Raw genomic sequence first — 13,082 nt, 5'->3', positions numbered from 1 at the left:
TTGGCCAGATACAATTGGGGAGAAAAAGGGGGAAATTGGGGGGAAAAAATACCAGAACTGAAATTAAGGATGTAGGAGAAAAATATGGAACTCTGTAACTGAAACCTTTAGGAGCAATTAATAGGTGAAATACTGAGAACTTTTTTCTGAATAGTGTTCTTGTCCCCTTCAGGTCCTCAAAAGGGAGCCACAATAAAAAGAAAGGCCCTCGCACCCCCAGCCCCCCTCCCCCAGCCCCTGTGGAGGCTCCTGTGTTGGGAAAGAAGCACAAAGGCAAACACAAGAACAAGGAGAAGACTGAGGAGAAGCCCAAGGAGGGAAAGGATCGCGGGCGGGATGGAGAAAAACACAAAGAGAAGAAGGAGAAGCGCAGGTATATTGCAGACTGACTCATTTTCCCTCCGTGCTCCCCAGTGCAATCATATGAAATTGTTTAGCAAATATAAATTGGCAAATTATCTACTGTTATTCTCAGTATTGTGAATTATTCTGAAGAATTACTTCATGTGGTAGAGCACAGCTGCTTAGCACGGTACAATGATTGTGTATAGTTGCATATGCATAATTTATTTGACCATTATGAATAACTGTTTAAGACTTTATTGTGTGTTGTAGCAGGGGTAATAGCCCCATCATATAAATAAAATGTTTTTTAATGGCAAATATATGAAAAGCTTCATAACATATGTAATGTTCAAAACCGTGATCTTGGTCTCTCTGCAGGGAACGTTCTGACAGCTCCCACAAGGCGAAACGTTCACTGACGTCAGAGGAGCGTTCCGGTAGCGTGTCGTCTCCTTCCAGGGACCTGTCGCCTCCTGTAAGGAAAAAATCTCTATCTCCCAAAGCCTCTCACAAGGCCCAGCCACCAGCGTCACCTCCCCGCAGGTCAGCACAGTCTGAAACCATGTGTTGATCATGCTTGTGAGCAAGAATGCCCCACCGTAGATGTTTGATCAGATTGCTGGTTGAAGGAAACTGATGTAGCAGGCTGTAAAATAGGAATTCATTTTGGTGTCAGTCTAGCCTCCAGTCCATTTTTTTTCTGTGTATAAACCCACATTTACATACAGAGTCTGTGAGCATAGCTTGATGAAAATTGCATCATTTTTTATCAATGCTCAAATCACTTGTTCAGGTAAACTTTTAGATCATTATAGCTACAATGGTAGGCAAATTCATCACCACAGTTTTGCTGTTTACGTGGGGATCTGTCTAGAAGTTTCTAAATGTTTCTGCTCGCCTTGATTTTGGAGTTATGGAAGGGGTTTGGGGTCAAAAGAAATATTTGCTCCAGTCTGCCATAATTTTAAATTTCATTGCAAGCATCAGCATGTTGAAGGTCATGCAAGGACTGGACAATATTCACCAAATGAAATATCACAATATTTTTGACTGAATTCCTCTACTGATAATGTTACAGTATTTTAGGGATGACTGTTGGTGTGTTCATAAGATATTTACCCCAAAAAATTTTGAGCAATGACTATTAGTAATGTGGATATGGTGATCAAGCAGGTAGGGGCATTCATTGTCTATTTCTCTCAGTCAAAGTAATGCAATAAGTTCAGAAAACTGTATTACTCTACCGTAATGCAGCCTTTAAGGTCAGGGAATGACATCATGTAAGTTATTTCATGATAATACAATAACCAACGTCCCAGACATATCTTGTCTCATATCACGATATTGATCTATTACTGATCTCTAATTCATGTCTCTGATTTTAACACTTCCTCCTTCATTCAGGAATGTTAATATTCATGGAAGGAGCATTGTTTTACCAGGGTATCTGTGTTGGAAGGGCTTAGTTGATGTGGCACCAACCCATAAAAAAAAAAAAAAACTCATTTTGTTACCGCAGGTCTGCCACTCCTCCACATCACCAGCGAACACCTACCTCGCCCCGCCACCACTCCCCGTCCTCTCACTCCGGTTCCTCTGCCCAGAGGCATTCTCCTTCCCCTCGCCGACGCCGCTCCCCCTCCCCTGCCTACCACCGTGAGCCTCCTGCCCTAGCTGCAGGCTCTCCCCCCCTGAGCTCCAGACGCTCCCGGTCACCACCCGCTTCTTCGCCCCACCGCCGATCCGAGCGATCCAGCCCTAGCCGACAACACTCCCGGAGCCGCAGTGAGCGGGAGAGGAGTCCGCCAGTCCAGGAACGCAGACACGAACGCCGAGACGGTACTGTTCTGCTGTGTTTGGAGAAACCCTGTTTGCCATTTGCTAATTATTACTAAAGTCATTGTTGCTGACAAGTAAACAAGTTGAAATTAATAAGTTACCAGTTTTAAGTTCCCTTCCTTCTAAAGCTTGTAGATAACTCAATTAATGCATAAACTTGACCAGTAGGATTGGACAATAATTCAAAATTACTGTTTATAATTTTTTAATGGTATCAGGATCAAATTTGGATATTGTCATATAATACACAATAGGCCTGGGGGATAAATCTATAGTGATATGTACCAGCAATACACACTTAATCAATAGTGGGTCAAATGTCCAAAGTAACAGGGAGTGCGGAAGAAAGGTGAAGAAGAGTGCGGGCAGGGTGGAGTGGGTGGAGGAGAGTGTCAGGAGTGATTTGCGACAGAAGAGTACCAGTAAGAGTGAAAGGGAAGGCTTACAATATCGAATAAGAAATACTTTATTCATCCCTGAGGGGAAATTGGGTCCTATTGCTCATGCTCTAGTAAAGAAAAACTAACAAGATACAAGATAACAAGAAATTAGAAATGAATAGAAATAAGAAAAAAAAAGTAGAAATAGAAAATAAAATAAGAAATCAAGTCAAGTAGGTTTTATTTGTCCCCAGGGAGACAATAGAAATAAGAATAAAACATCTAAACATACACTACCGTTCAAAAGTTTGGGATCACCCAAACAATTTCGTGTTTTCCATGAAAAGTCACACTTATTCACCACCATATGTTGTGAAATGAATAGAAAATAGAGTCAAGACATTGACAAGGTTAGAAATAATGATTTGTATTTGAAATAAGATTTTTTTTACATCAAACTTTGCTTTCGTCAAAGAATCCTCCATTTGCAGCAATTACAGCATTGCAGACCTTTGGCATTCTAGCTGTTAATTTGTTGAGGTAATCTGGAGAAATTGCACCCCACGCTTCCAGAAGCAGCTCCCACAAGTTGGATTGGTTGGATGGGCACTTCTTTGAGCAGATTGAGTTTCTGGAGCATCACATTGGTGGGGTCAATTAAACGCTCAAAATGGCCAGAAAAAGAGAACTTTCATCTGAAACTCGACAGTCTATTCTTGTTCTTAGAAATGAAGGCTATTCCATGCGAGAAATTGCTAAGAAATTGAAGATTTCCTACACCGGTGTGTACTACTCCCTTCAGAGGACAGCACAAACAGGCTCTAACAGGTACTATTTAATGAAGATGCCAGTTGGGGACCTGTGAGGCGTCTGTTTCTCAAACTAGAGACTCTAATGTACTTATCTTCTTGCTCAGTTGTGCAACGCGGCCTCCCACTTCTTTTTCTACTCTGGTTAGAGCCTGTTTGTGCTGTCCTCTGAAGGGAGTAGTACACACCGGTGTAGGAAATCTTCAATTTCTTAGCAATTTCTCGCATGGAATAGCCTTCATTTCTAAGAACAAGAATAGACTGTCGAGTTTCAGATGAAAGTTATCTTTTTCTGGCCATTTTGAGCGTTTAATTGACCCCACAAATGTGATGCTCCAGAAACTCAATCTGCTCAAAGAAGTGCCCATCCAACCAATCCAACTTGTGGGAGCTGCTTCTGGAAGCGTGGGGTGCAATTTCTCCAGATTACCTCAACAAATTAACAGCTAGAATGCCAAAGGTCTGCAATGCTGTAATTGCTGCAAATGGAGGATTCTTTGACGAAAGCAAAGTTTGATGTAAAAAAATCTTATTTCAAATACAAATCATTATTTCTAACCTTGTCAATGTCTTGACTCTATTTTCTATTCATTTCACAACATATGGTGGTGAATAAGTGTGACTTTTCATGGAAAACACAAAATTGTTTGGGTGATCCCAAACTTTTGAACGGTAGTGTATGTGCACAATGTTCCAGCATATAACACCCTATCTATACTGTATTACTGCAGCATGAAACAAACAGCACAAACAAACACCCGACAGGGTAAAATAAGTTGAAGCGCCAATCTAATGACTATTGACTCAGTGTCTGACACTCTGAGTGATGAGTTGTGAAGTTTGATGGCCACAGGCAGGCGAGACCACCTGTGGTGCTCTATAATGCATTTCAGCAGAATGTGTCTATCACTAAAAGTACTCCTGTGCCTGACCAGCATGTCATGGAGTGAATGGCAGACATTGTCCATGATGGTGTGGTGATACACAATTGACGATAGATTCACCAGGGGCTGCTGCTCCTTTAAGGCAGACGTTCAGAGTGCTGACGTAGGCACTGCTTAGAGTTTTCCAGGAAGTGGAGCCATGTTTTCAGCTGCCTAGCGGTTAGCTGGTTGCCACGAGAGATTGTGCTGTATCGGTGTTGTTTTGTGTGGCGAGTAAACGGAATTGACTCGACTCGATCTCTCCGTCTCCTCATTCCTGCACTCCCACAATGGCACATAACTTTAGCAGCATCCTCCTCTCAGAAACCGCCACCAGAGAGTCCAACTCCACCCCCACAATGTCGCAGGCCTTGCGGATCAGTTTATCTAGCTTGTTTGCATCCGCTACCCTCAACCTGCTGCCCCAACACACAACAGCAAACAAGAAAGCACTGGCCACCACAGACTCATACCACATCCTAAGCATTGTCTGGCAGATGTTGAAGGACCTCAGCCTCCTCAAAAAATAGAGACAGCTCTGTCCCTTCTTGTAGAGGGCATCAATGGTCTTAGCCCAGTCCAGTTTATTCTCTATATTCACCCCCAGGAACTTGTAGTATTCCACAGTGTCCACACTGAGCCCCTGGATGGAACCAGGGGTCACTGGTGTCATGTCCCTCCTCAGATCAACAACCAGCTCCTTGGTCTTAGTCACGTTGAGCTGCAGATGGTTCCACTCACACCATGTGACAGTTTCCCACTACAGCCCTGTACTAAGCCTCCTCGCTCTTGTTGATGCAGCCGACTATAGCAGAGTCATCAGAGAACTTCTGAAGATGGCAGGACTCTGTGTGGTAGTTGAAGATGTTAATGAGACCAGCTATGTTGTATGGTTTAGAGATGGTGGCACTGATGAAAAGACAGAAAGCGGAGCTGGAGGTGGCAAAGTTGAAGATGCTAAGATTTTCGTTGGGAGTAACGAAGATTTTCGTTGGGAGTAACACTTCATCAATAGTAATTAGAAAATTGTTCGATAGTTTCACTCAGATGCATTAAATGCAAACCACCATGAAAGCATGCGGGTGAAAATCAGTTTAAACCGATCTGCTCCTTTTAAAAAAAATCTGGGTATTTTTCGGTGAAAATCGGTAAAAACCGAAAACGCTGAACCTTGATGGTACTGTATTGTTTATAAGGGTGGGGATACCTGCAGTCAGTTTAGACTGACGATGTCACTTAGATGAGTGATGAAACGTATCTGTCAATAAACGTGTCCAGATGAACTGATTCAACCTTCTTTTTGTTTTACATCCGTCGCCATCTTACAATGCTGTGATTGCAGCTATTCCCCAATCTTCTGTGAATAGTACACATGACCAGTGTAACTCTAATTAATGGTGACAGCAATTTGCATATGAAACTGATTGTTGGTTTTGGTCGTTATGCAACTCTGCTCTTTATAAGGATGACGATACCTGCAGTCAGCTGAGACTGACGACGTCATTTAGATGAGTGATGAAAGGTTTCTCCCACTAAACGTTGTGTCCAAATGAACTGATTCAACTTCCTGGGATTTCCTTACCTGGATTATTGAGCATGCATCAAGACATTGAGGGAATATTATTTGAAAACTAGCTTGGTTTGATATTATACTTTAAATAACCAAACAGTTCAGTGTGTCAAACCTCAATTGGATTCGTAAACATGGTATTTTTGCATTTGTAAGCAGATATGATATAACTGATGAAGTGTAAAATTCCCTATGATAGTTGTGATAATATTTCTGTATCGACCAGCATTGTTGATCATTATTCAGTTTTGGGTTTTTTTGGTTTTTTTTTTTTAATGTTCTTGTATTCATGAAGCTCTCAAATCTCTCTTGGGAACAGAGAGCCGCAGTAGGAGAGACAAGGACAGCAGCCGGGATGAGCGGGACTATGATACCGAGCAGACCTCGTCAAGGGACACCCGGGACGAACGGGAGGCCCGGGAGGGACGTGAGCGGCGGGACAACCGTGAGCGAGCAAGAGACATGACGCGAGAGTCCCGGGACCACCGGGACAACAGGGAGCCTAACAAGGACTCCCGGGAGAGCCGGGCAGACACACGTTCTGGACGAGACTCCCTGGAGCGTCGCGACCGTGACAGGGAACGCGAGCGGGAGCGGGAGAAGGAGCGGGAGAAAGACAGGGAGCGAGAGAAGGAAAGGGAGAGGACAGAAACCCACAGGAAGGAGGATACGGTCCAGGAGGACAGAAGCTATGGAAGGGCTCATGGGCGAGAGGAAGTGGGGAGAGGAGAAGGCAGAGGGGAGAACAGGGTGGAGAGCAGAGCAGAGAGGAATGGACGAGGGCGGGGCCGCACTGCCGAGACCTCTGAGAAAGGTAAGAACAGACAGCAGATTGTTCTGTTACTTCTGCTGATGATTCTATCCATGATTTGCTAGTTATATTTTTAAATATCATTGATACTCATTCAAGGAACTCTCTTCACCATGTGTATGTGTGTGGGTTTGTGTGTGCTTGTGTGGCTGCCTGCCTGCCTGCCTGCCTTCACTCATGTGTGTTTATCACACGGCCCTGTGGTAATCAAGAGGCAAATTCAGGTTAGTCAGTAAGGCATCACACTTGGCTCTTTTATAGGTGTACATTATCAAATTTCACAGAAGGGACGTCCGGGTAACATGGCAGTCTATTCCGCTGCCTACCAACACAGGGATCGCCGGATCGAACCCCTGTGTTAGCTCCGCTCCGGCTTGGTCAGGCATCCCTACAGACACAATTGGCCTTGTCTGCGGGTGGGAAGCCAGATGTGGGTATGTGTCCTGGTCGGTGCACTACCGCCTCCTCTGGTCGGTCGGGGCGCCTGTTCGGAGGGGAAGGGGAACTGGGGGGAGTAGCGTGATCCTCCCACGTGCTACATCCTCCTGGCGAAACTCCTCACTGTCAGGTGGAAAGAAGCGGCTGACGACTCCACATGTATCGGAGGAGACATGTGGAAGTCTGCAGCCCTCCCTGGATTGACGGGGGGTGGAGCAGCGACTGGGACAGCCCGGAAGAGTGGAGTAATTGGCAGTGTAAAATTGGGGAGAAAAAGGGAGGAAAAAAATCCATAAATTTCACAGTAGACAGCTCTAACACATTTTCTACCACATTCCACTTGATAAGGCTAAGGTGTAGATCTATTTTAAAATTCAACACCAACCAATTTAAAAAAAAAATTATGTAAATATCAGAAGTATAGAACACAATTCACAGCTGTGTATGGATTATGGCTAGCATTAGCTCTTTCTGTGTGTTGAAATTGTTTTGTAGTTTGCTAGTTTCAACTTGCAAGACCACAAATACTGTGACTGTACAGAGCCTATGCATGTTTTCCACTTCATCTGTTTTTCCCCTCTCTATCAGGCTCCAGCAGAACCTCTCGTGGCTCCCAACTAGAGAGTGGTCATGACAGCTGGGAGTCGAGGAGCAGCAGTGTTCGGGAGAGGAGCGCTGAGCGCAGTGTGTCGGACAGGACTTCAGAGCGCGTTGCAGAACGAGACCGTTACGAGGCCGACAGGAGAGGGGAGCAGGCCCGAGATGCCTCCTATGACAGGAGGGGAGGGCACAGCGAACGGGATCGCAGGGACAACAGAGAGAGAGGTCTGTGGGCAAAAGGAAGTCACTGTTACTGCAAGCTATCAAGGCTGACAGTGTGTGTTAGGGAAACTGGTCATTTTGGACCACAGCACCTCGTATTAGATTGTTTATTTAATTCCATGGGATTAAATAAACAAATCCCACACGCATAAATGATCATGCTTTTACCTTTTTTTCTGTTTGCTTGCTTCAACATTGCATTGCATTCACCTAATGCCTCTTAATGAATATTGCCTATAATTATTCAACAGCCAAGGGGTGGGTCGTCTGGGTAACGTGGCACACTATTCTGTTGCCTACCAACACGGGGATCTCCATTTCAAATCCCCGTGTTACCGGGGCGTCGAAGTTCCAGACGTGTTATTGCTTGGTCGGGTGTCCCTACAGACACAATTAGCCGTGTCTGCAGGTGGGAAGCCAGATGTGGATATGTGTCCTGGTCGCTACACTAGCACTTCCTCTGGGCGGTTAGGGCACCTGTTCGGGGGGGGACTGGGGGGAATAGTGTGATCCTCCCATGTGATACGTTCCGCTGGCAAAATTCCTCACTGTAAGGTGAAAAGAAGCGGCTGGCGACTCCACATGTATCGAGGAGGCATGTGGTAGTCTGCAGCCCTCCCCGGACCGCAGAGGCGGTGGAGCAGCGACCGGGACGGCTCGGAAGAGTGGAGTAATTTGGGTAATTTGCTGGATACAATTAGGGAGAAGGGGGGGGGGTTCAAAGTCTGTGTGTTAAGTTCTAGCTCACACAAGCAGTGCAAAGTAATCTAATAGGGAAACTATTTCATCTGTTGCCCATCACTTGGGCAACAATTGGCCGGATACAATTGGGGAGAAAAGGAGGGAAAATTAGAAGAAAAAAAAAACAGCCAAGGGGTAACGATCCACAAAGCCAGATACAATGATTTTTTTTTTTGGGGGGGGGGGGGTCCTAGTTCAGTCGGGTTTATTTTTTTCTAGTTCAGACTACTGGGTCCAATATAAAAGGACAGTTCACCCCAAAATCAAAGATACATGTTTTTCCTCTTACCTCTAGTGCTATTTATCCATCTAAATCGTTTTGGTGTGAGGTGTGTAGTTCTGTCTGAGAATAGTTCCGACAGGAAATTGCTCACAACAAGGTTTGTGGATTATCTTGAGTAATCGGGTCATGATTTCCGGAAAGGGACACTGCTGTTGAGTTTTAAAAAAAAATTTTTTGGTGCTCTGAGAAACACAAGCCAAGTGCAATCCAGTTCCATTGTATTCGAGAGAAGGCAGACATCTCCAAAACTCTTCAGCTCGCACCAAAACAGTATAAAAATAGCACAACAGATAAGAGGAAATATGTGTATTTTTGATTTTGGGGTGACCTGTCTATTTAAGCATCATTACTGTATTCTAACAAGTATGCGAGTAGTATTTTTAAGATTTATTTGTTTTAGGCTACACTAGGAAAAAAAACAAAAATGACAAAAAGCAGTGGACAGGCAAGATTAAATAATCACCACCAGGGAAACACAGGCTTTGGCTGCTTTCTCGAGAAAAAAAAAAGATTTGACTAACTTGTGTTTCCTCTTTCGTCTTCTTAGATCAACGACCGTCCTCTCCAAGCCGACACCAGGGAAGAGGGGAGGAGTCTGAGAGAGAGGAGAGGAGAGAGGAGCGCAGGGCAGACAGAGGGGAGGACAGACGAGAGGAGCGGGCTCGCGACCGGGAACGGGAGAGGGAGAGAGACCGGGAGCGGGAGAGAGAGAAGGAGAAGGAGCGAGAGAGGGAGAGAGAGCGGGAGAAGGAGCGGGAAAAGGAGCGGGAGAAGGAGAAGGAGAGGGAGGCCGAGAGGGAGCGGGCAAGGGAGAGGGAGCGAGAACGAGAGAGGGAAAGGGAGCGGGAGAGGGAGCGCGAGCGTGAGCGTGAGCGAGAGGAGCGCGAGCGAGAGAGGGAGGAGAGGGAGAGGGAGCGCAAGGAGCGTGAGCGGGAGAGGGAGAGAGAGCGGGAGCAGCGCGAGCGGGAGAGGCAGCGGGAATGGGAGGAGCGGGAAAAGGGGAGGGACGAGAGGCGGGAGAGGAGAGAGGACCCCAGGGAGGATCGCGCCATTCGAGAATCCCACGAGGAACGCAAGTCCAGGTGCGTAGACCACACCCTGGTCAGAGAGACTAGTCTGATATTTGGCTCACATCACTGTAGCGTTGCCAACACTTTGAAACCACATACACGTCATTAAAGTACACTAGTAGTATTCAGTCCAACTACTCTTTATGAATAAGTTAATCCAAACTGATTGATATGTATGGATCTGTCTTTGCCTGGTTAATTAGCTAATGCCTGCTCCTGCTCCTGCTCCATTATGTGGACAGGTTACTTATAATTAAACCTATAACATTAAAAAGTTTGAAATTAGTGTCCAAATTATACAGATAAACATTTGCATTGTGCTTAGCCTACACAAGTTGTTCTTTCATGTTATCAATATCTCCAATGCATATGCTTGATTTAAGTTATTATCGCCCAGTGGGTTGTCATTTTGTTAATAAGGAGAAGTACAGAATGCTAATCTTCTAGCTAATGGGTTCAGTCTAGCTTGCCACCTTTTCTATGATATCTTGAAGATGAAAAATTCTGTCAAACAGTATGAACATCATTATGTGTGTTTGTGTGTGTGTTTGTGTGAACTTTCCCATATCCCCCTCCCCTCAGTCGTAAGAGGCACAGGGTAGAGAGCAGTCCAAGCCCACGACCCTCACCCAAACGGGCGGCACGTGACCTGAGCCCAGGAGACAGTGACAGTTACAACAGCGCAGAAGAGAAAAGTGAGCGCCCGATTGGCCGAGGGCAGGCCAAGCTCCACCCTCAGCCCCTCCTCCCCAGCCCAGTGTGTCCGCCTCCACTTGACAGTAGGGACATCCTTTCTAAAGGGGCACACTCCATTATAATAGGAAATGCACCACTCTTGAAATGCAAAGGAACCTCCTAAAGGGAATAGCAGCGCTCTTTGAAATGAAATGCTCTCATGTTTGAAATATTTTTTGGCTTTGGTGTAACACTTTAGGTGTATGGCATACATATCTTGGTTCTGGTTTATGAACAGTCAGCAAGGCTGACTGTTGTCTCTTCTTGTCTCTCCTTGTCGCCCATATTGTCTCTCCTTGTTGCCCACAATGCTCGTAATTTCGAGTAACAGTAACTTTTAAGTTACTATTATACTGAAGTTACTGCGCAGGGGGCAGGATTTGGTTAAAATTGATCATATCCTTCTGATCAGAAAATTCACCCATCCAGTACAGTACAGCGCTACTTGTGGAATGGCCAATAAATTAATAGCTTTGTAATTAAGATAGAATTTTTTTTATTGACTTGCTATTATAAATCTAGATTAAGTAAATGCATAATATCTTTTATAAGTTCGCTGGCCTGATTTCAAATGACTTCCTTTCACTTGAATTAAGCCACATGTTTGCAAGTGGGGACAACAGTCGATTGTCCAAAAATGGCCACAGTGAAGCACTCTGATATCAAGTAGAAGCAAAGGGAATGGTATGGAATTAGTTTCCTACACTAAGATGTCTATTAACTCTTGTTAATGCATTAGGGATTTTGTTGAGAAATCCAGTTGTTGTGCTACTACTTGTCTCCATCCTGACAAAGATCTGTGTGTGTACAGGTGGGGATAAACATCGTCTACTGAGCCAGGTGGTGCGGCCCCAGGAGCCCCTGCTGCGTTCTCCCCCCAGGGCTCCTCCATCTGACGAGAAGTCCTCCCGCTGGAAGGATGAAGAGCGCCGAGGAGGGGACAAGCGGGAGGGTCGGAGCCGCCATGAGGACCCAGAGCCCCGAGGCGAGCGAGGCAGAACATCAGACCGAAGAGGAGAACACCTCTCCGACAGTGCCCAACCCGACTCGCGCAGCAGAGGCAGAGACCAGCGAGAGCCCAGTCCCCCTCCCCCACCCCCAGCTTCTGTCAGTGAGGACCGAGACACCACTCGGTCCCAGTCCCACGAGGAGGGAAAGAAGAAGACCAAGTCCCAGAGGAAGGGCCTGAAGAAGGGACGCAAGGAGGAGGAGACCATCAGTGGCAGCAGCCTGGTCGGAGGAGTAGACCGTTTCAATCCAGAGCCTCCATCCAGTGGTCCCTCAGACAGCCAACTGCCCCTGCATTCTCCCCGCAAAGCAGTCAAAAAGAAGGCAATAGACCGGAAAAGGAAGCGGTCTCGAGGAGAGTCCGATGTGTCTGAGGAGGAGCCATTGACCCATCAGCCCCCTGGTAAGAGAAAACGTGGCCCCCGGACGCCACCACCATCGATGAGGCCAGACCACCGGGCCACTGGGGGCAATGCAGAGCCCTCGCCCCTGCCAAAGATGGATGCCAATTTCAGTGACTGGTCAGATGAGGAGGTCATGGAGCGAGGAGGAGGAGGGGAGATGACCATAGTGCCCCCAGCTCCTGCTGAGAGGACTCCTGCTGAGCCACTTAGGAGGGGAGGTGGTCCCAGGGGCTGCAGGGACCGGGAGCGGGGTAACCCCCTGCCAATTGCCCCTCTCCTGCCGCAGGAGCCCCCCATGCTGCTCCAGACTCTGCCCCCACAGCCTCTCATGTCCCAGCCGCTACTCCGCAAGCCGCCCCCAGAACAGCCACGCAGCAGTAGCCTAGGCAGCAACCAGAGCCGTACATCGTCTAGACGCCTGCGCTCACCCTCCAATGAATCGACCCACCGAGACGACCCCCAGGGCCCTAGATCCCGCCGGGGCCGACTGCAGGGTGCCAATTCCCGTGACAGGGACCGAGAGAGAGAGAGGGAGAGGGAACGGGAGAGAGAGAGGGAGAGGCCAGTGGTGGCCGATCCCCCAGGGACAGAGAGGAAGTCTCGGATCGACCAGCTACGGAGAGGAGAGCCTAGCCGCAGTACCTCGTCAGGTAGACGCATACACGCAGACACTGCTGGAATATGAGTATGTCCCATAGCTTTGCAAACATGCAATTGAGGATTTTGTTCCAACCAAACGCTACACCAGGTTTCACTAGTCACGCACTCCCTGTGTTCCAAGGTGTACTAACTGATCCTGGTGCAGAGTTTGGTTGAAATGACAACATGTGTACACATGGCCCTTGGTTAGCAAATTGACCATACCCCCTCAAGAGCTGATTTATTTTCACCTATTAAGGCCCAA

The 13,082-nt window shown here is 46.7% G+C and overlaps 1 protein-coding gene across 2 annotated transcripts in view; it reads left to right on the top strand.

The window, feature by feature from the left end:
* zc3h13 (zinc finger CCCH-type containing 13) overlaps nucleotides 1-13,082 on the top strand; it is a 34,296-nt gene that overhangs the window by 10,537 nt on the left and 10,677 nt on the right. For both annotated transcript variants that reach the window (XM_056301239.1, XM_056301240.1), the window contains 8 exons: nucleotides 173-373; nucleotides 724-888; nucleotides 1,865-2,184; nucleotides 6,186-6,680; nucleotides 7,704-7,940; nucleotides 9,509-10,043; nucleotides 10,614-10,726; nucleotides 11,578-12,828. In XM_056301239.1, coding sequence (XP_056157214.1) covers nucleotides 173-373; nucleotides 724-888; nucleotides 1,865-2,184; nucleotides 6,186-6,680; nucleotides 7,704-7,940; nucleotides 9,509-10,043; nucleotides 10,614-10,726; nucleotides 11,578-12,828 — 3,317 coding nt within the window. The remainder of the gene's footprint in view (nucleotides 1-172; nucleotides 374-723; nucleotides 889-1,864; nucleotides 2,185-6,185; nucleotides 6,681-7,703; nucleotides 7,941-9,508; nucleotides 10,044-10,613; nucleotides 10,727-11,577; nucleotides 12,829-13,082) is intronic.

This window comes from Lampris incognitus, chromosome 21, assembly GCF_029633865.1.
Source record: "Lampris incognitus isolate fLamInc1 chromosome 21, fLamInc1.hap2, whole genome shotgun sequence".
NCBI classification, from domain to species: domain Eukaryota; kingdom Metazoa; phylum Chordata; class Actinopteri; order Lampriformes; family Lampridae; genus Lampris; species Lampris incognitus.
This window is presented reverse-complemented; position numbering and strand designations above follow the sequence as displayed.